Raw genomic sequence first — 22,079 nt, forward strand, 5'->3', positions numbered from 1 at the left:
CACATTTAAGTAATTTCTGTGTGCATTATTTCTTGCATTCACAGCATGTTGTAAAACTTCAAACGTTAGTGCCAACTTCACTCTTCCTGAAAATGTTTCAAGGCAATAGATAACAAAAATTGTAAGGTAAGATAGTGTGAGAAAAGTGCAGAGTAAAAAAATATGTATACACACACACACACACCCTGTCAAACCTCCCTCCCAACCTCTTCCCCCAAAAAAATTATTAAAGAAAGGCAAAAAACTCATTTTGCTGGTAGATCAGATTGTCTTTATGAACTACTTTACAAAAATTACTCTACAAATTAAGAGCCCGACCCAACAGACATGTATGCCTGCGGCTAACTTTACTCATGAGTTGTTTCGTTGATGTCACATGTACTACTTCACTCATGTAGTTCTAATGTTTGCAGTACAAGACCCTAAGGCAATAAACATGTTTAAGACCATTAAAGAGAACAAAAACTAAAGCAAACAGGAAAAAAAATTACTGCCAGATGTGTTTTGCTTAGTAGAGTTATATCAAACATCCTTCAACAGAAAGGTTTGCTCCTAAAGCCCTGAATATTTAAGCAATTTTGCAAGATTAAAAGGACAAAAACCAAGAAGTTGGTACAGATGTTAACTAACGTAAGCACAGTTGGTTCAGGCAGGTAAGTAAGGAGGTGGGGGTTCCTTCTCAGGCATCTTCACTGCCATTTCATAAGTTGGCAGGACATACTAGGGAAAACACAAAAACACTGAGGTTAACTGAGATTGCAGAGTCATTTAGGAGAGGCCATATCAACTTGATTCTCTATTCCAGGCAGATTTTAGAGCAAAACTCACAGCAAATGTAATGCCAGAAGTTGCAAAAGCAGCTTATTCTTCTGCTGAATCTTCAGCCATTACCTCTATTCCATTTTTATCCTTTACTAGTAAGCAGCAAAGGAGCTAGTAGGGGAAACAGTTTTGCCTTCCATACTCCCAAGGAAAAAAGGTCACAAAACTGGAATTTTCGTTTAAAAGTTTTGTTGAAAAGACATTTTCTGTCAAAACAAATTGACATAAGATTTTCAAATTCTGAAAGTGTTTGATAATTATCTTAGATTGTTTATATCTGTTTTCTAGCAGAAACACACAGTAGGCTAGACCCACTTTGGAGGAGTGTTTCCTGGGTTGTGTGTGTGTAAAGGATTATCAGAAGCACAAAATAAAGAAAACAAATAAACACAGCTTGGTGTTGCTGATCTGCATTCTTGGCTCTGAAATACTAATTGATGTGTCTGAAACTACTGCATTCTAGACTCTGAAAGTATGTTCACTTTTGTGAACTGATTCACATCACCCTCTATGCCAATATAAATTTCATGTCACTATCTTCTCCAGTTGTCACTAGCAGCATCCAGTCTTGCAAAGCTAGTGGAATGCTGCTACTATGTGTATGGGATAGTGGTTCCTGAATTATAGGAACAGTGTGCCCCAGAACTCTCATAGGTGGCCCACAGAACAAAAATGCACTAATAACCAAGTAGGAGGGACTGAGGTTTGGGTCCTGATACCGTTTCTCTTTTATTTGTAGTTCCATGAACTATTTAGTCTGGAAAACCACTGGTACTGCAGCTGAGTCATACAGTACCCATTGTAACTAGAGCTATAATATGTTAACTAATTTTTATTTGCTGCTCCCAATAATCCTAAATTATTTCTCTACTAGATCTAATGATCACAACACTTCCACAGAAGCTTCATTGAGATATTCAGGTACTATAGTGGTGGGGTTCATGCAAGTACAGAGACAGAGAGCACCTTCACATGGAAACAACTGATATGTAACCAGATGAGTGTTTCTCCTCCCAACTCCAGCATCTTCAGATTACAGGGAGGAGCTGCTCGGTTTTCCCTAGTTAGTACCTATTATTTCGTTTACTTCTAATGGTGCATACTGGAACAGACACACAGAACTTCTGGCCAGTACTGAAGAGACAAGGATCTGATCAGACAGCTAGCGCACCTGGATCGTAGTGGTCTAAAGTCCCATAGCTACTAACCCAAAGAATTAGGACCAAATGGAGTCCAGTTAATGGACAGGGGGGTAAAAGCCTGACCACCTAGAAACTAATGCTATCCTTGTATGGACATGAATAAGCAGAGGAAGCTCGGTTGTACTATTGACGAGTTTTCCAAAAAAAAGATCGGGTGTTACAGGCTTTCTGGAAGCTGCCATTCAATAGTGGTCCTTTGCTTTACCTGAGCAGTTGAGGCAGAGTCGCACAAAAATTCTACAGAATTTTAAATAAAATCTGATCCCTCTTGACTGACATCTGACCTATGATCAGAAAATTAAATGCATGATGCATTGTCCAGCAGCCTCATAGAAACATGAAATTAGGGTTCCAAAAGCATCTTTCCGCTGAGGAATATTCACATTTGCAGAGCCCTGTATATTACTCTCCAAACCAGAACTGCAGCATTCACATATAATTTATTGCCTGCCTCAACATCAATAGTCTTGTCAAATTTAAATACTGCACTCAAAAGGTCTTCCATGTGTTACTTTATATCCAGCACCTTGTACAGAGGCATTAAATGTGTTTAAATCAGATTGTTTATTCATGTTTTACTCCATTCCCCCTCATTTGACTCATTTCTTTCATATACAGTCCATGGGGGCAAGATAGAAGCCAATGCAGCTGTAACTCAAACTGATTCTCTTGAGGGGTAATCTTGTTTAATTTTAGAAGTACATTCAGACATTAAATCAATTTTTAAAATAACTGGCAATTTCTGTTCCTTTGTCTAAGGAAGAGACTTTACCTGTGGAGGAGCTTCAAATGCAGGGTACACAGCTATCTCAGGCAAGTTTCTGTTGCTGATGTATTTATAGCAGTTCCATACACAGTTAATTAGATAGGCCTGAGAGATGAGAGTTACATTTTAATAAATAAATCAATTTGCTTTAAAAATGAGCTGACAGAAGCAGGTGCAAACTTATTGAGGTCATTGGAATTTTTTACCCTCAGCAGTGAATATGGCCCAAGGTATTTAACCAGTTGGCCTTGTATATTAAATGTCCCCACCCAAATCATGGTCTTAATCAATAAAGCTACCAAAAAGTTACTATTTCACTATATGCCTACATGTACATCTAGAGAACAAACATCTCCAGCACATCAGAGAACAATGTTAACCCCCTTCACGTGGTTGCTAGCACACCAACTCAGGGGAATGGACTGCATGGAAGAGCAACACAGTAGTAAAAAGTACTTCACAGGTAATTCCTTCATTGGGTCCCTCTAAGCTATGTGGGCATGCAGCTGCCAATTAAGCTCAGTGCAGGCACTCAAGCCTGTGTCAGGGAGAGATGCCACTCCCCAAGCCCCAGACCTGCTGCAGCCAGTTGACAGGCATCCCTCCTCTGGCCCCAACCCTGCAACAGCTGAGAGAGAGGCACCTCTCTCCCTACTGCCAGTGGGCGTTGTCCGGGGTTCTCTGCTCTGTGTCCCCGGCAGGCTCCCTTCTTATGACCCTTTGACCACACTCCTGTCCCTGTTCTTTTATTAGTTGTCCCCCGCAATTAGTGGGTTTCTGAGTCCTGTAGATCCTCCCCTTAGGCTGGGGGGGATCCCAGAAACCTAACAGATACAGCCTCTCCCCCCCAAAAAAACCCACCCAAACAAAAAACCCACAAAAACCACACCACCATGTGATGGAAGGAGGCAGAGATGAGACTGTAGCTAATCCTGACATCCTAGAGTGCTGGGAGATGAAAGAGCAGATATTAAGGGTTTGGGGCTGAGAGAGGGGTGAGTTAAGTGCCCAGGCAGAGGGCTGAAAGCAGCAAGGCTGTGAAAGAGAGTAGGGAGAAGAGAAATTGTTCGGTCAGGGACTGGAGCCTAGGAAGTAGGTCCCATGGGTGAATGAGGCAGACAGAAGGGGGCACCAAAAATGTCTTAACAAGGAAGCCACCAGTCTTCCCATCTCAGAGCAGCTACAACAATGCAAAATGTAGAGGGATAGATTTGAACCTAGAGTTTTGTTAGGGACCTGAATTGGGAGTTGCTTTTAGGCTCTCAATACTATTTAAGAACTGAGAGGGGAAGAGAAAGAAAACAGCAGCTTCGATAGCCAGTCTTCTCTTATCTCCAGAAAGCCTGATGCCCTTTTAGTACTAGTGTGTGGCTCAATCACCACTTTTATTTTTATAAATTTATTATAAAAATAAAAGCTTAACTGTATTTTATTCAAACTTGGATTGTAAGCATCTCGGAGCAGGGACTATCATTTTGTTTGGTGTTAGTACAATGCCTGATAGAGTGATCTATGCTTGGAGCTCCAAAGTGCTACCATAGTTGAAATAGTAATACATTTGAAATTAATGAGTTTTATTCTAATAGAAAAAACCTACTCCAAGTTTGCATTATGTAGCTATTTGTGCACTGTTCAGGTGGCCGAAGGAAAAATGACAAACAGTTTAGCGAGTTATGGCCTAATAGCCTACCAACACATAGCCTCTTGAAGCTTACTGAGATTTACATGCATGTACACATGACAAGTGTTTGGTGCCCTATTGTTGGTATGTAACAACTGTTTTGTTCTGTTCAAAAAAGCTTCACTTGCCACTTATTCTAATACAGCAGAACTTCAGAGTTACGAACACCAGAGTTACAAACTCACTGGTCAGCCACATACCTCGTTTGGAACATGCAATCAAGCAGCAGCAGTGAAAAAGTAAAGCAAATACAGTACAGTATTATGTTAACTGTAAACTACAAAAATAAAGGGGAAAGCTTAAAAACATTTGACAAGGTAAGGAAACTGTTTCTGTTCTTGTTTTAGTTAAATTAAGATGGTTAAAAGCAATGTTTTTTCCTTCTGCATAGTAATGTTTCAAAGCAGTATTAAGTCAATGTTCAGTTGTAAGCTTTTGAAAGAACCATAACATTTTGTTCCAAGTTATGAACAACCTCCATCCCCAAGGTATTAATAACTGAGGTTCTACTGTATAGGATTTCACAGAAGTCATTAACAAAATTAAGAAAAAATTTGCATTTCAACTTTTTTCCAGAAGACTTCAAGAGACTAATTTTGTTCATTCTGGTTCCACCCCTTCCCACACCACTCAATGGTTTTAAAATGTGGTTGCACCCTTGTTCCAAAGCAAAGACTGCAGCAGAAAATTGTAACTTGCTGACTCTCCACACTGCTGGTCACTGGGTTTGATCAGCTGGTGCTAGCACATGCATGCCCTTCTGTTCCTTTACTCTAACTAGACAGTTCTTAGGAGGTAGGCAGTGTCAGAGCGTACATTTCCATAAATACGTAAACTACATTGTCTGCTCACAAAAAGCAAGCATGAAGAACATATGACTATGAACTGGCAGCTCTAATTTTAGGCATACCAGCCACAGTAGTATTCCTTTATAGCAAAGTCTTAATTCAGTTTCTCTCTTAAAAACACACTGGAGCATTTAAAAAAAATTTTGCTACCTGCATCTCCCCCACTTACATAATCACACCTTTATATAGTGGCACAGGGGTTGGGAGGGTATAGAGAAGGCCCAGTTCATCAAATTCAGGATGCTTTTGTTTAACACTACAAAATATATTACTTTTTCCAGAATGTCATATACAATATTAACTAGCATTTTTCCCCATTTGTGTAAAGTTTAAAAACAAAGCTACTGCATGAAGTGCTTTGTCTAATTATACCACTTCCTTGTGAGCTTTACTGCAGAAGGATGCAAACTTAAAGACCATGCTTGAAGGTTTATTTCTACCCCCCACTACACAAAAACCTGTTCTTTCTACAGCACTATTCCCAGTAAGCACAGCAATTACAGAAGTTTAGGTATCAATTTCACTATGCCAAATATGAAACTGAAGTCATCCTCCAATTTAAAAACCCTCAAAATATTGTTCACGATGCTTAATCCAAATTATGAATATGTTTGCAACCACGTATTAGGGACACTGCAATACACAAACTTCTGAAACTTAACATTTGTAATTTAAACAACTAAAATACAAAGTATCTAGTTTACCTTTAAGATGATAAATAAGGCAAAAAACACCAGGACAACGAACAAAATACAGCTTGAGTCAAGTGCAAGGAGGTCATCTTTGTAAGGGAAATCTGGCTAGTTAAGGGAGAAAAAAAATCCACAGATATCACAGTCAAAATCTGAGGCTATATTCACACTGGTATTAGCTCAAACTGAGGGGCCCAAATCTCCCCTTCATGGATTATTTACATGAAAGAGCTAGGAAATGTCTCAAGTTCTCACTCTCTTCCTCCAGGCATAATATTTGTCCCATCTCAACCCAGACTGCAGGGGAACCATCAGAGAATGGGTCAGCTGCAGAGAGGTTTTGTGCTTTCAAAATTGCCACCAAGTCCTTCCCTCAATCCCATGGCAACACAATTCACCATGGACCACCTTCAAAAGCAGCTGCTGACCCCACAATCCTACTCAGGAAGAGTACATCTTTTGCAGCATGGAAGGAGAATTTATGCAAATTAATGCTGACTGGGTCAGAATGAGCTTGTGCCAGGCTGGCCTGCAAGTTGAGGGTGGAAAGGTGGCCCCCCAATCTCCTACAAACAGAAGCCAAATTCTTTGGATTCAGAACTCCAGTCCCCAGACCAGACCTGTATCTGAGTGGAACTCATTATATTAAGTTAAGCATACACTTGTAAAGATCTAAAAAACTGCCCTGAGGGAGTTAATTATTTAAGTCATTTGAGTCTATGCTACCTACCAAATCTAGCTTGTCATTAAGCTTAGTGCTTTATTTAATGCCTGAACGTGACTGATCCTCTCTTTGACTGGAATGTCATAAACCCTCTAGTCTATTAAAAACTTAGTTACAATCCCAATTATCAAAACCAAGACTGTCACCTGTAAAATACTAACCCAATTTACTAGACACTTACTAACTCATCCAGATACTCTTTGATTCTTGGCATGTAAGTAAGAGAACTGATGGCAACCAGGCAACTGAGGACAAAGTTAAAGAGCTGGTAACAGAAGAATGGAATGAGCCAGCCCACTCGGTGCTGGAAAAAAAAAATAATGGAGTTTGTTAATCTGAAAGTCACATTAGCCAAGTTTATTCATGGCATTCAGTTCTATACTTACAGCAATTGCTCCATACACCATCATTGCACTTATCGTGAACAGGAGGAGTGAGATGGCAAAGAGAACACATGTGTTTTCTGAATTAAAATGGGAAACAAAAGTTATATTAATACCACCTTTGGTAGCTTCTAACAGACTTATAATTTCAGTATTTCCAATTTGAGCACACAAGATCTACCTGTCTACTAGCCACATCCCATAATCGGTATAGCCAACTGTTTTCATTTTGTTTTTGCACCCATAGCTACACGTTACAAATAAGCAACAGCAGTCTGTATTATAGTACCTTCCATACCATTCACCCAAACAGTTAATTTGATTCTGTTTTAAGACAATCCACAACAGCAAAATAGTTCATATGAAAATTGGACAACTTCCACCATATCTATAGCTTTTAAAGTTGCTTGATCACACAATTCAATCAGTAGCCATAGAAAGCAAATTGCTCTTTAACAGAGCAGAATGCCATAAACTGCAATACCTTCTATCAAGTAAGTAGCAGAAGAGGCTTAAATTCAAACAAAAGCCATATGGTAGTAGTATTCAGGATATTAATGGGGGTCTGAATAATTAAGATTCTTTTTTGTTTCATGTAGATTGATGACAAAAGCAATTGCCATTTGCAAACTACGTTATGTTCATCCTTTTATTGGTCACAAATAATTTCTTATTTTGATCAGAGATAGAAACTGATTTGACTCAGTTTAAAGGAGACTGCAACAGAAAGATTAGCCTTATTTTTCTGAAGTGTTGATCTATAGTTCCCAAAGAATTTAAGACAAGGGGTGCTTACGTGACTTCACATGGAAATTCCAGGTGCTCAGCACCTCAAGGTCAGCTCATAAGGGGTCAGAGAAAAGATCAGATCTCAAGAGTCCTTGGCTCCCAGGTTTATACTCATGATACTGCCTCATCCACCTCACCTCACCCAATCCAAAGAACACATTGCCATCTCTCAAAAAAAAAAACCACACACACACCGGGGGGGGGGGGGCGCAGCCACGCAACAGAATACAAGTTATGGAACCATCAGGCTGTGTTACTGAGTAACCATGTGGTCTTATCGTCATCCTCATCTTTACTATTCCATCTGTTTTTGAGCCTCACTTTTTGGTATCATCTTGAATTCAGGTTGTAAACTCTTTGGGAGAAGGACTGACTTGCTTGTTTTTGTAAGGCACCTGGTACATTAAAAACCACCACACAATTCTCTATATACCCAATACTGGATTATATAATATTAGCAAATTACACAGTCAAATACCTACAAAGGTGCAATCACTGAGCCATAAGCCTTGATATTGGCTCAATGGTTGCATCTTTAGAATACATATACCATTTCTTTCTTGGTCTGGGATTCTCAAAAATTTTAAAGAAAAAAATAGTATCAAACTATTTCTATGAATTTTCTTTTAATAGTTTTCCCTGTGTACTATTCATTCTTGACAGTCAAAGAACTAATAAGATGACTTTAAAGACGCTGCAGTACAGACTCACTAAGTGTTCTTAGCATTCTAAGCTACTCAAATTTTCTATTTTCAGTACATTTTGTTCTTACATAAGTTATTCAGACTCATGCACAATAGCTATAGCTGGCTTCTGAAAAAGAGCAACAAAGTCCTTGAAAATCCAGATCTTTCTGAAATAAGTTAAATCAAAGTTCAGTAAAAGAGACAGCTAATTTGGTTTCCAATGTAATTTAATCAAATTAAAATTATCGGTAGGTAAAAGTAATCAAGACAAGGATAGCAAATGTTTAATTTAAGAGACTACAGGTATCTGCCAACCTACAAAGTGGTAGAGAAAACAGCAGTATCTACCCCACTTGCTTTCAAGTGTCGTATATATTTAGAGAGATATGAAGTCAAAACAGTATGAAAGTTTTACATAACAGGCCTTCACAACACTGATTTTTTTTTTAAAGCCACAGCAGAGTATAGCCCCTGACTTATGATAAACATGAGCACACATTTGGCAGATGAGACTTTATTTAAATAAATTACACAGCAGCAATACAAGATGCGCTAGGTTACAGGGGTTCTCAAACTGGTGGTCAGGATGCCTTGGGGGGGGTCACAAGCTGTCAGCCTCCATTCCAAACCCTGCTTCACCTCCAGCATTTATAGTAGTATTAAATATAACAAATGTTTTTAATTTATAAGGGAGAGGGGGGGTTAAACTCAGAGGCCTGCTGTGTGAAAGGGGTCTCCAGTACAAAAAAAGTTTGAGAACCACTGTACTAGGAGACAGGTTTGAGAGTGGTAGCCATGTTAGTCTGTATCAGCAAAAAACAACGAGGAGTCCTTGTGGCACCTTAAAACTAACAAAATTTATTTGGGCATAAGCCGACCCCCATCCTTTCATGTATTTATACCTGCTCCTGTATTTTTCACTTCATGCATCTGATGAAGTGGATTCTAGCCACGAAAGCTTATGCCCAAATAAATTTGTTAGTCTCTAAGGTGCCACAAGGCCTCCTCGTTTTTGTACTAGGAGAATGCACCCTTCCACTAGTTTCTGAAAAGTAACGATCTGGGCACATTGAAGTTCGACACCTACCAGCCATTCTCTCAGAACCATAGTAATTACCAATGACTTCATACTGTAGGTCAACGGTTGGCACTGAATTAGGGTGGGTCACTTCCACAGTCAGCAAGATGCCCATCAACAAGTTCACCACCTGAGAAAGAGATTGCAGTTACTTAAGTTATTTATAATTGCAATATAGCAGATAAAGATTTAACATGTGCTTCAGAAATCATTTTTTCAGATGAGAACACAGCAAACTTTGGCCTTGTCTACACAGGAAAGCTGCACACAGTCAACCAAAGGTGTAATTTTAAACCAGTTTAAACTGGTACAAAAAGCTGGGTTGGACACTCTTGTCTTGGTTTAAGAGTCACCCCTTAACTTCAGCCAGTGCAACTTTGTTTCCAAGTTCGATTCCCCACTCCCACTCCTTACTTCATTTAAAGTGGGAGGGTGTGAGGAGTCAAAAGCCTCTTTTAAACAATGCAAGGAAGAAGAAATCCATCTCATGAGCTGATCGGAAAGAGTAGAGTAAAGTCAGGAAAGGAAAGAAGGTATAAAACATGACACCATAAGATACCTTTTTAAAAAGTGTTTCTACTTAATGCACCTAACAGACAATGTTACAATTAGATATAGCACAAGAGTAATTTACAACCATCCTATTATTCATTTAAATTGCAGGCCGTTTAGCAGCACAAGTATTTTTCCACCCAAGCTAGTAGCCTTAGTGAAGGGAGGCTTTGGGGAGGGGAAATTAGATACCATTGGTCCAACCCACTTTCCATGTGAATCAACAGAAAGCCTAATTTCAATGGGAACCAGATCAGACCCTAAGTTCAAGAGGGGATAAATCTAAAAAAAACCTGAAGTCTTGCCCCACAAGATTCAGTAGGATTTGTTTAGATATACTTCAGAGTTAAACCCTTATGGCTGTATGCCCGAATGCTTGATAACATTTGCTTTCTTTACATTATTGCTGCAACCCCCTGAATCGCTCATTTAAAGTCCTTATTGTGGTTTAGAATTACTAGGTCTCAGTGTTTCCAAAAAAACTGTTTAACTACCAGGAAAAAAACAAAAAACTAGCCATGTTAACTGATTAGCCTAGAGTAAGATATTTTTCAAGAGCATCCAACAACATTAGATGTTAGTAATTAGTTATTATAGTTTGATATTCGTCTCTAATGTAAACTAGAAAAAGTTAGTCTGAAATATGGTTCTTGCATGACAAAAATTAAGAGTATCTTCACCCTGCAGACATTTCTCATTCAGAAAGACCTGCCTCCACTGGGATGTATTTTTAGAAGGAAGGTCCAGGAAAGTGTGGGTTTGCAGTTTCTATACACTGAAATACTTAAACCAGGTTTTCCCTTGTTTGCTGGTCAAGCTCCAGGAGTCTCTGATGCAATGGCAGCAGATTAATGCACAACTACTGAAGTCTTCTGTAACCAGAACAGCTCATTATGAAACTGAAGGTGCTTATTAAATGTTAGACACCCTTTAGTCTTCCGCTAACCACATTTTGAAAGTTAAAAATGCATTTGCTTAAGTTTTCAAGGGGATGAGGTGGTGGTGGAGTTCAGTTGAAACACTGATTTCACATACACAGCAAACCACCACAAACAGACCAAACCCAGGAAAAACAGACCATTTACTACAAGTGCCAAATATTTTTCTTCAAGTATATTCTCAGCTTCACTTTTTTCTAATTCTACTGGTGGTCGTTTTATTTGGGGGGGGGGGCGTGGAGATGAATTTGGTGCTTATCACAATTGTGGCATCAGGCTTTATACAAGCATGTTCCCCACCAGAAAGCACCTTACCAAGGGACCTCAGTCTTAACATGCAGTACATATTCTGGATAGTTTGCCCATTTGCATCTTATGAGTCTGCTATTTTACATCTTCCTGTAACTTTGCTCATCTGTGTTCTCATTGCTCTGTCTCATGTTTCTCACCTTTTCTACTCTCCCATCATAAGCATCTCTGCACTTATTTATCTCCTCACTGAGGCCAATGCTGTCAGTCTCACTCAATCTAACCCTCTTCATATGGAGAGGATGGTATGTTGTACTCTATGATTTTATGAAAATAGCCTAATGAGTTTGACTATAATGTAACTGGAATATGCTTCATGCAAAAGGTCTCTTGTAAGGCATCATTACAAAGCGTATAATATGATACAATCATACAAATAGGATAACCACACTCATTCTTGTATCTGAAACTAGAAATATTAAATACAACTGAGGGCCTATTATAATTATGCAAAGTGTGGGCCATTAATGGTGGTTTGGAATTTTGATGGCTCCCATAAACCAGGAGAATTGTCTGTAGATAGCTCTGTTTTGCTTGTAAGTCTTCCTGTATACGTGTGTGCTGGCAAGGGGGTAATGAAGTCTTGCAGTGACATGTGATCATGTCACCTGGACTGGAATCCATCTTTAACCTGTTGCTTTTCCATTGAGAAGAGGGGGTGGGAACCCAGAGGGACAAAGGATTCCCACCTTATGCAAAAGATATATAAGTGGGTGGAACAGAACAAAAATGGGAGCCATCATGAGAAATCCCCTAGCTACCATCTGAGATGGAACAAGGGCTGTATCAGGAGAAAGGATTGTGCACAGACTAGAAAGGTGTCCGGTCTGTGAAAAACTTATTGGAACATCTGTGGGTGAGATTTTCTCTATATTCAGTTTTATTACTGTATTAGACTTAGAACAAAGTGAATTACTAAGCAAAATAAAATAAAACATGCAAATCTGTCTGCTACTACTTGGAACCACTTAAATCCTACTTTCTGTAATTAATAAAATCACCTCTCACTTATTAATTAACCCAGAGTATGCATTAATACCTGGGAGGGAGGAGGGGCAAACAGCCGTGCATCTCTCTGTATCAGTGTTATAGAGGGTGAACAATTTATAAGTTTACCCTGTATAAGCTTTATACAGGGTATAAGATTTATTTGGGGTTTATACCCCTTTGGGAGTTGGACATCTGAGTGTTAATGACAGGAACACTTCTGTAAGTTGCTTTCAGTTAAGCCTGCAGCTTTGGGGCACGTGGTTCAGACCCTGGGTCTGTGTTGGAGCGGACTGGTGTGTCTGGCTCAACAAGACAGGGTGCTGGAGTCCCAGGCTGGCAGGGAAAGCAGGGGCAGATGTAGTCTTGGCACATTAATTGGCAGTTCCCCAGGGGGGTTTGGTGATCCAACCCATCACAGAGGAGATTATAAATTCTTATAACCAGGGTGTCTGCACTCTGAATAGCTATATACTGGAAACTAGCTTTTTAGCTTTGAGAACTCCTTAACTCCACCTTCACAAAACACAAAAAGGTTCATGTAACTCTAGCCAAGTACATGATACATCTGCAGGTAATCATTGCCAGTGTTTGAGTCAATTAAAAACACACTTAGGTTAGCAATACAAAAAAAAGCTTCACTATAATGCATTAAAGCTCAGCTTCCATAATCTACAATTTTAAGCCAGAGATTTATCAACACTTCAAGTTGTAACACCTAAAGTAAATCTTCAGTAGATTTGCACTCATGCAGATGAGTATTTCTAGTGCATTAGAAGAATTCAAAAGCTATGACAAAAGCAGGGTCAAAATATGTTTGTAGAGTCATGATTCCAGTGTCCAAACAACACTCAACTGGGACAAGCAGTCAATAAGTACTAACATTTCAGTGAAAATTTGGTTTCATTAACAGCATTGTAAGTATCGTAGCTATGTTTTATTTTGTCTACCCAAAATGATGCAAGGAGAGGGAGAAAGATGGGAGTATGAAGTCTTAGGGATTTTATTTCTGATCAAGACTGACATTTGTAACATGGACTCTGATAAAAAGTCATAACCCACCCATCTCACAAAAAAATATAAAAAAAGTCTGGCCTGGTGATTCTATTTGTACTACCAGTTGAGACACCCAGATTAGATTTCGAGCCCTATTTTCTTGTTACCTAAAATGTCAGACTGGGGGTGGACTACATCTACTAGGATAAAGGAATGACACACAATGATCAACAAAAGCTTTTCAATTAAGAAACACTAATGACTCCAAATGAAGAGTCCAGTCTTACTCTCCTCATCTGAAAGGATGGTAGCTGCTGTTAAGATGAAGTTGTAATAGCTATGAGAACAGCAGGGTTAAAATTGTTTTCAGAGTCACCGTATGTTCTGGACTACAAACATGTTCAGCCATGGAGTCTACACATTTTGGGCCTGGTTATTAAACTGAACATTTTTAGCTCTAGGTGGGAAGGGAGCCAGAAGACCACTGCAGGCAGCATTTGTATGGAATCTATAGACCTGAAGAACCACCTCATCAATTGTATTATTGCTCCCGCCCTTGCCCCAGTTTGTGGGTGCTGAGGGAAACACTTTGGCATGCACAGCAGCCTCCCTACCCTATTCTTGCTAAGGAGTAAAAAGAGAGAGGCTCAGTTGTGTGTTCAGAGCTATGTTATATTAAGATTTAATCAAATTAATTTCATGATACCCAATACTTTAACAAAGACGTTTTGTTTTTAAAAAGTTGTATTCCACTTTACACACTCAGGATAATAACCAGTCTCAAAATAAGATAGTCTGCACATATACATAGCTCAAGAAAAAAAAGTTACCTACATTTCTTTTTACTCTGAATCCAGTGGATAACAGAAGCTGTTAAAATGCAGCAGCTCCCACAAACGGATATCTGAGGTATCCAGTTTCTCCTTCTATTTAGGAAGGATAATGTGGTACCTTGACAAATGTTGACTTATTAATGGATACTACTGTCTCACTCTTGGGCCAGTGTTTCCAGTGCCTAAGCAGACAAGTACTTCACTTTCATGGCTCAAAAGTCCTAAATTTTAGGTTCCTCCAACCATCAGATTTACACCATGATAACATAAGTTGAAAAGTGAGGATTCTTATTTTTGGGAGCGGGGGGGGAGAGAGAGAGAGGAGAGCTGCACTCCCCTCTGCTTCCCCTTACTTTAAAAAAAAAAAAGTATATTTTTAAGAGGAAAAACTAGGTTATTTCCCTGCATCTCAGACAAAAACCCTCATGTTTTAAATAAAAAACCTATTTCTGTAAATCATTAATATTTGCTCATTACTGAACGCAATTAAACTTCTCCACTTCTGAAGGTTCAACTAAACAATTGGATGTTGTACTTCACTAGAGGGTGACTGAATCACCATAGCTTGTTGCCAAAAGGAGATAGCATTGTTTCAGTGGGAGTTGCCATTATTTTTAGTCTGTTTATTGAACTCTGACTTGATCCCGCCAACACAATACATATGTTTCCTGTCTCTGGAAGCTGCATGCACAGTGAGAAAGCCTGTGGGAAGAAAGAGCTTTAAAGCTACATCTTATGATCATTTGGGGGAAGGGAAGGAAAAGCCTCCTGGCTGTCAAACAGTTAACTATTTATAAAGGAACTATAATGATCCTGAAACTCAAATTATCACAAATCTCCCAAGAAAGTCCCTGGACATTGTTAAATATCTAGGTGGTGAGTAGGAGAATTCAGGCCCAGATCTTCCAAAGGGATTTAGGCTTCCAATTTACACAGATTTCAGTGAATGTTGGGAACCTAAATAGCTTTGAGGATCTGGGCCCCAGTTCCTACTGAAGAAAATAATAAGTTTTAGAACTAGACTTCCGAGAGCAAATGTTTTGAGTATTTAACATTCATTTATTCTGCTTTTAGGCATCACCTTTGTTTGACATAGATCCATACTGGTTAGGTCCCAGACTACGAAATACAGTGGTCACCAACCAGTTGATCGACTGGGAGAGTCTCCAGGATTGACCAGTAGATTGCGATCATGATCTCCGTCTGTCTCCAGTGGTGCAGCGAGGCTGCTGTGAAGATAGCATGTTGGGGTGCAGGAGGGGGCTTGGGGTACTGGCTCTGGGACGGTGTTCAGGGTGCGGGCTCCCACCAGTCAGCAGCACAGCAGGGCTAAGGCAGGCTGCCTGCCTGCCCCAGCCCCATGCTGCTCCCAGAAGTGGCCAGCACACCCCTGTGGCCCTAGGGGAGGAGGGGCAGGGGTCTCTGCACACTGCTCCTGCCTGCAAACTCCCATTGGCCAGGAACAGGGAACTGTGGCCAAGGGAAGCTGCAGAGGTGGTGCCTACAGAGGAGCAGTACACAGAGCCATGCTGTCCCCTTCCCCTCCTCCCCCACCAGGGGCCACAGCAGCACATTAGCCCCTTCCGGGAGCAGTGCAGGGCTGGGGCAGGCAGGCAGCCTGCCTTAGCCCCACTGCACTGCTGACTGGTGGGAGCCCACACCCCAACCCCCCTCCCAGAGCCAGTACCCCAAACTCCCTCCTGCACCCAAGCTCCCTAGAGCCTGCACCCCACATCCCCTACCCCAGCCTCAGATTGGAGCCCCCCCACACACTGCAAACCACTCAACCCCAACCCAGAGCCCACACCCTCTCCTGAACCCCAACCCTCTGCCCCATCCCAGTGAAAGTGAGTGAGGGTGGGGCAGAGCGAGCAATGGAGGGGCAGGGGAGATGGAGTGAGTGGGACAAGGCCTCAGGGAAGGGTAGATCCTGGGTTGCCCTTACTATCACTTTTTGAGAGTGTGTGTAATCCAGACAGATTACCAGTATAGACGGTTTCTTCATTACAGCTGAGGACAGGGGCGGCTCTAGACATTTTGCCACCCTAAGCACGGCGGCATGCCGCAGGGGGCGCTCTGACAGTCGCCGGTCCCGCGGCTCCAGTGGACCTCTCACGGCTCCACCGAAGCCGCAGGCCCAGCGGACCCTCCGCAGGCATGCCACCGAAGGCACCCTGCCTGCCGCCCTCCCAGCGACCGGCAGAGTGCCCCCCGCGGCATGCCGCCCCAAGCACGCGCTTGGCATGCTGGGGCCTGGAGCCACCCCTGGCTGAGGAGGAAGCATAAAATCCAAAACAAAGTTTAAACACTGAAGAACAAAGGTTAGAAATGAACAGCTTACATTTCAACTCAACTATTATAGTTCAATCTGACAGCATCACCATAATGAAGATTGCCTGACACTTTTTATTAAGAGACCCTCAATTGCCTTTAAAATTTGTCAAACCAATTGCTTGGACTTAAGGTTTTCCATGCCAGGTACCTGCCTTCAGCTGAAATTTTTGGAAGTTTCAGATAAAATGGTTCAGCAATTTCTGAGAACAAGGTAAGGAAAAACTAATGTTTTGCCTAATGTTAAAAATAATTCTTACAGACATTTCACTGAGAACCTTTAGCAGCTCCAATCTTTGAAGCAAAAATGTTGCATTATTGGCATGGATACGCTTTTTGCAAGCCTCAAGGAAATTTGAGGTGTGATGGGAGTAGAGGCAAGAGTCAGGGAGGGGGTGATGCAGAGATAGGCATCCTAAGGGAACTGAGACAGAAGGCATTATAACCACTAGAGCAGAGGATCTCACACTAGGGGGCACAGAATGTATTCAAGGGAGTGGGTGAGAGAAGCTTTAGGGGAAAAAACAAACTTACTGGGCACATTCAGAGCTGGGTGGCCAGAGTGAGACTCGGCTGCTGATTGGGTGCCCAGGGCATAAACTACAACAGACACAAATAAGGGGGACATAATCAAATAAATTTGAGAACCACTGCACTTCAGTACACTTCTCTCCACAACCTGGAATGGAGCCAAGCAGTCTTGGGTCTCTACCTTCCTTTGCTGTCAGCAGACAGCTATTAAGCCCACCAGCAAAATGTTGATTGTCCCCACACTAGTGGCTGGTCCACACTGAGGATGACTATCTACTATTGCGGTCAGTTATTCCATTAGCTAAGGTGCCAGAGGTGATTTGGATCTAAAGGTCCAGACTCTACTGATGACACAAGTTGTGGAACCATACTTAACCGCAACTGTCCGTCCGTCCGTCCCCCCCCCCAAATGATAAAGAAACCCTGAAAAAATAACCCAGAAATTCTAAGAAATTGGGAAATCTAGAAACAGGTACACCAAGACGCAATTTTGACAGCAACTGCCACTTTAGCCCTTCTGTCTGTATATTGTGTTCTCCCACCCGCATTTTCAGTTCCTCATTCTCTGTGCACACTCAACATTTTTGTTAGTACCTCAAACTTCTCTTTACAGTTTCCCCCCTTCATACTCTCTCACCCCCACCCACTATCGGCTCTTCTCACCTGTCCTGCAATGAGACCAGTGCATCCCAGCCTCAATGATACAGAGGACTGAGCAACAGTTCTGGGCTACTCTGCTTTCCATTTCCTCCCCCAGCCCAGAAGCTGGGGGAATGACTCAGGCTGCACCTGAGACTAGTAGTTACTTCATAACCCTATTTAGCTCACTTCACACTAGTTTTGAGCCCTAGTGCTAACGGTTAGTAGTGTTTTTAGACCTCTGTCTTATTCAGGACACTGCCTCACCTTCCCCATCCCACCCACATCCAGAGCAAAGGTCCTACCTGTCTGACCAAAAGCACCAGAGACTGTTTGGAAGGGCAAACAAAGGGTAGATTGAATATATTGGCATCTATTCCTACTCCTGCTCCCCTCCTAGATTTCATCAGTGTTCCCCAGAGATCTGTCTGTGGCCTTTTCTGTCGCATTTTCTCTTGAAATCTGCACCTATTTTCAGAGCTTTATCAGTATTACCCTAATATTAAGTTAGAGCACCAGTCATGGACCATTACCCCACTGCATTAAGCCTTGCTGAAACACATGGGGGGGGAGAAGACAGTTCCTGCCCCAAGTCCCTTACAATCTACACAAAAGAAACCAAGAGAATAGATAGAAATGGGAGTAGAAGAAAACAATGAGGCAATATTGATCAGTAGGCGAGTCGGTGATAACACACCAACAGCCAAACCATTGTCAAGTTTCTGTAATCATCAGAGCAAAGGAGAATAATGCATTAGTTTTGCATTTTTTACTGGAAACCTCTCCCAAGCATGAGGCGCAATATGGAGTAACCAGAAAGGTGCTTTCTGGAAAATTTAACAAGTGGGCAAGGGGTAATATCATCACTAGCTGGGTGGAGCAGGGGAAATTTACATTTTGATAGCAAAAGATGACATAATGCATTTAACTTGTCCAGTTTTTTATTTTATTTTTTTTAAAGAGTGGCTAAAAGATTATATCTTACTGCTAGCTCCCCATCACTTCCCAAATAAATTTAGCCTCTCGCACAACTTTCATAACTATTCACAATTTAGCTGTCTCTTATGTGTCTGCTCTTTTCCATTTGTTTTCTTCCCTGGTCTCCAATGCTTGCTTCACTCATCATAGTTTGATCATGGAGTGATCACCCACTTATGTGTATTCTTTCATGCTGACATTTTTGGAACTATTGTTCTGACCCTGTCCACCAAGCATCCACTCCCTCCTCCAGGACCCTTCTCAAACTCTACGGTAATTCTTCAAGGTGGTTTATACATTCATTTAAAAAATCTTATTGTGCTTTCAAAGGTTACATCTTAGTCATTCAGGCAACCACACCATCTTATTGTCACTATCCTCTACCTACTCAGCAAGACATGAACCCACGGGGAGGAGGGTCAGTACACTTCCAGCATTGTTCAGGACACTGAGGAGAACAGTCTCTGCCCTGGGAAACCGACACTCTAGGAGCTCGTCCACACTTGTCGCCAAAAAATACAACACTACAATGGGACTTCTGTCATGAAAAACACCCAGTTTGGGCAACAAAAAACTCCCACCCCTACGAGATACTTGTCTTTTCCCCTCCCTTTATTGTCGACAAAAGAGCCAGTGTAGACACTGTTGACTGTTTTGTGGACAGAACTGGCAACACCTGCCCTGAGTGCTCTGCTCAGTGTTTTGATCTCTGCTGCCCTGTAGGCATGCATGCGCCCCTCCCTTTTCAAAGCTCCAGGAAGTATCTGTGTGCTGCTCCCTTTGGGGAACAAAGAGCAAATCATTGGAATGCTCCTGTTCTGCCCTGCACTAGGAACACAGCAGCAGGCAGACTGCTGTGCTGCTTTGCCATTCCTCAGCAGGGAGAGCTCACAGAGCTACTCATGATACTGCTCTTGGCAGCTAAGGGGACTGTGGGAGAACTTGGCAAGAATCCCAAGATGCGCACCAATCAGCTCTTCCTTCCCACAACACTGCACTGTGGTATACATACCGACTGCATTGCTCACCCTGCCGATGGTGTCCCCAATGTGGGCATGATCTGTCGACAGAGGGAGCAAGTGTGAACACCCTTTGGCGATTTTTGTTTTATCAACTTTTGGATGTCAACGTAAGTTTTGTCAACAAAACTCAGTAGTGTAGATAAGCCCTAAACAACCGGTCAGAGAGCAGCAGGAGAGGGGCCAGATGAGAGAACAAGTTCGGTGCTACTTGTTTCTCCTCCACTGAGGAGAAGCGGTGAGGGGGCAAAAGGTCCCTGCAGTCTGTGGAGAGCGACAACCTGGGGCCCCGCACAAGCATTGAGTCCCGGGAGGGGGGGGGGGGTCTGAATGCGAACAGGGCCCTGCTGGCTCGCAGCGACTCCGGTCCCGTCGTGCACAGAGCGCCGCCCAGCCAGAGCCTGGGGAGACGCGCAGGAAGGGCTGGGCGGCGACTGGCCAGTGCAGGGGCGAGGACACAAGCCCTTTCCAAGGCGGGGCGGGGGGAGGAGCGGAGGCCTACGGAAGGCGGGGGGGGGGGGAGAAGAGAGCGGCCCCCTCCCCCCAGAAGAGCTCACGCAGCTTCACAAAACGACAAACCGTCGCACACAGGACAACAGGCACCGCACATGCGCCACAACATGGGCGACCCACGTCTCTGCCCCAAACACGCATGCGCCGTATAAAGTAAAAAATAATAACTGGAGATAAACCTGTCTATCTCCTAGAGCTGGAAGGGACCTCGAAAGGCCATCGAGTCCAGCCCCCTGCCTCCACTAGCAGGGCCAAGTACTGATTTTTGCCCCACTTCCCGAAGTGGCCCCTCAAGGATTGAACTCACAACCCCGGGTTTAGCAGGCCAACGCTCAAACCACTGAGCTACCCCCTCCCCCTGCACTGCCTATGCCTCGGGGAGCCTGCCGGCCCAGCAACGGACCAATCCCTTACGCATGCGTAGTGCGAGCGGGCGCCCCCTTTCCGCCACACAAGCGCAGTGAGGCGGAGGGAGCCCCCTTCTTTCCCCGCGGGCTGCGAAGCCTCTTACCATGTACCACGTCCCCAGGATGATGGTCCCGGTACGGACATGGCAGCAGCCGCAGCAGCGGGTGCTGTAAAAACGGTCCCGGGCCCGGCTGCCTTTGAACGTCATAGCGGCGGTAGCAGCGCCTTTTCCTCACACGGGCCGCTCGCTCGTTCGCTGTCTCAATCGACAGGCCCCTTCCCCCTCTCCAGCAGAGAGGAGCGCAGCCCCGCCGCCGTATCACCGCCGCTCTGGCCAATCAACGGCCAACAGCTGGGGCGAGGGAGCGAGGCCGAGGCGGGCGGGGGCGTTACCACGGCAACAGGCGATTGGCAGCCGACTCCGCCAATCATCGCACAGCATCTCTGTAATGTAGATCAGCTGCCTCCGGGAAAGTTGGTCAGCGCTCCTGAGAGCGGCCGGGAGAGGCGCTCTGACGGAGGGAGGGGGCGGGCCTTGCCTAGCAGGGGGCGGGGCCCAACCGGGCAGGAAGGGGAGATCTGCATACGGTGAACTCACCTAGGCAAGGGGAGGGGCTCCTATGGGTAGGAGGGTGATGCTCTGTAGGGGCTGGAGATCACATAGGCAGGGGGCGGGGCTCTGCGGCAGGGAGGGGCTCAGCTGAGCAGGGGGCGGGGCGAGTGCAGCTGGGACGCAGGTGGCTGGTGCAGGGCGCCTAGAGGCGCCTGTGCATAGAACGGGGCGGGCCGGGGAGTGACTTTAACTCCAGCACCTGGATCCAGCACAGGGAGGTGCATGTACACAGCTGTGCCCGCTTCTGTGCACACAGGCATCCACCACGTGGGGGGAATACCAGCCTGAGCCTGGGCAGCACCAATTCCCGTCTCCCAAAGAGGCTGAAGGTGGTTCCTTCAAAAACCAAGATCCTTATTTTATTAAATAAACAATTAACTGCTCATTTAAATGTTTATCAGAGTCAATCACATTAATTTGATGAAATGTCTAAATAATTAACCTTACAGAAAGATAGTGGAAAAAGCAGGGTTTTGAGTGTGGACTGGACTTTCCTTAAAATGGACACAAAGTAAAATGGACTTTCCTTAAAATGGACATTAGAGTAAAAGCAAAATAATAATACTGTATATCACAGAAAGGAAACCTCTTAAATAAATTACCCACGGGGAAATGTTTCTGTAAGTGACACTGACTTGCAAGATAAAATCCTAGCTCCATTGAAGTCAATAGTGAAACTCCCACTGAACTTAATGTGACCAGGATTTTACGTATAGTTTATTAGGAAACTAATCATTCCACTGAGATAGATACTTTTGGAA

At 43.1% G+C, this 22,079-nt stretch overlaps 1 protein-coding gene across 2 annotated transcripts; it reads right to left on the bottom strand.

Annotated features, from left to right (window-relative positions):
* Nucleotides 1–67: 67 nt before the first annotated feature.
* Nucleotides 68–21,050, bottom strand: LAPTM4A (lysosomal protein transmembrane 4 alpha). 2 transcript variants are annotated; one of them, XM_039531362.1, is made up of 7 exons: nt 20,809–21,050; nt 9,711–9,801; nt 7,122–7,198; nt 6,917–7,039; nt 6,024–6,119; nt 2,797–2,895; nt 68–720 (listed from the first exon to the last, which is right to left on the bottom strand). In XM_039531362.1, exons 1-7 carry the CDS (start codon nt 20,911–20,913, stop codon nt 646–648), a joined length of 666 nt encoding a protein of 221 aa, XP_039387296.1. In that variant the 5' UTR covers nt 20,914–21,050; the 3' UTR covers nt 68–645. The 2 variants fall into 2 exon arrangements, with proteins under 2 accessions (XP_039387296.1, XP_039387295.1); XM_039531361.1 differs by having other exon boundaries at nt 9,681–9,801; nt 20,809–21,048.
* Nucleotides 21,051–22,079: the final 1,029 nt, after the last annotated feature.

The sequence above is a fragment of the Mauremys reevesii genome, linkage group 3 (genome assembly GCF_016161935.1).
Source record: "Mauremys reevesii isolate NIE-2019 linkage group 3, ASM1616193v1, whole genome shotgun sequence".
Classification (NCBI taxonomy): domain Eukaryota; kingdom Metazoa; phylum Chordata; order Testudines; family Geoemydidae; genus Mauremys; species Mauremys reevesii.

Bases quoted from the DNA above. Each gene is read 5' to 3' on its own strand.
- LAPTM4A (XM_039531361.1), bottom strand. From the start codon at position 20,913: ATGACGTTCAAAGGCAGCCGGGCCCGGGACCGTTTTTACAGCACCCGC. The intron at 7,199-9,680 runs GTAGGTGTCGAA...ATTTTAATTCAG, and splicing joins TGGTTCTGAGAGAATGGCTG to AAAACACATGTGTTCTCTTT. The intron at 6,120-6,916 runs GTAAGTGTCTAG...TCCCTTAACTAG, and splicing joins AAGAGTATCTGGATGAGTTA to CCAGATTTCCCTTACAAAGA.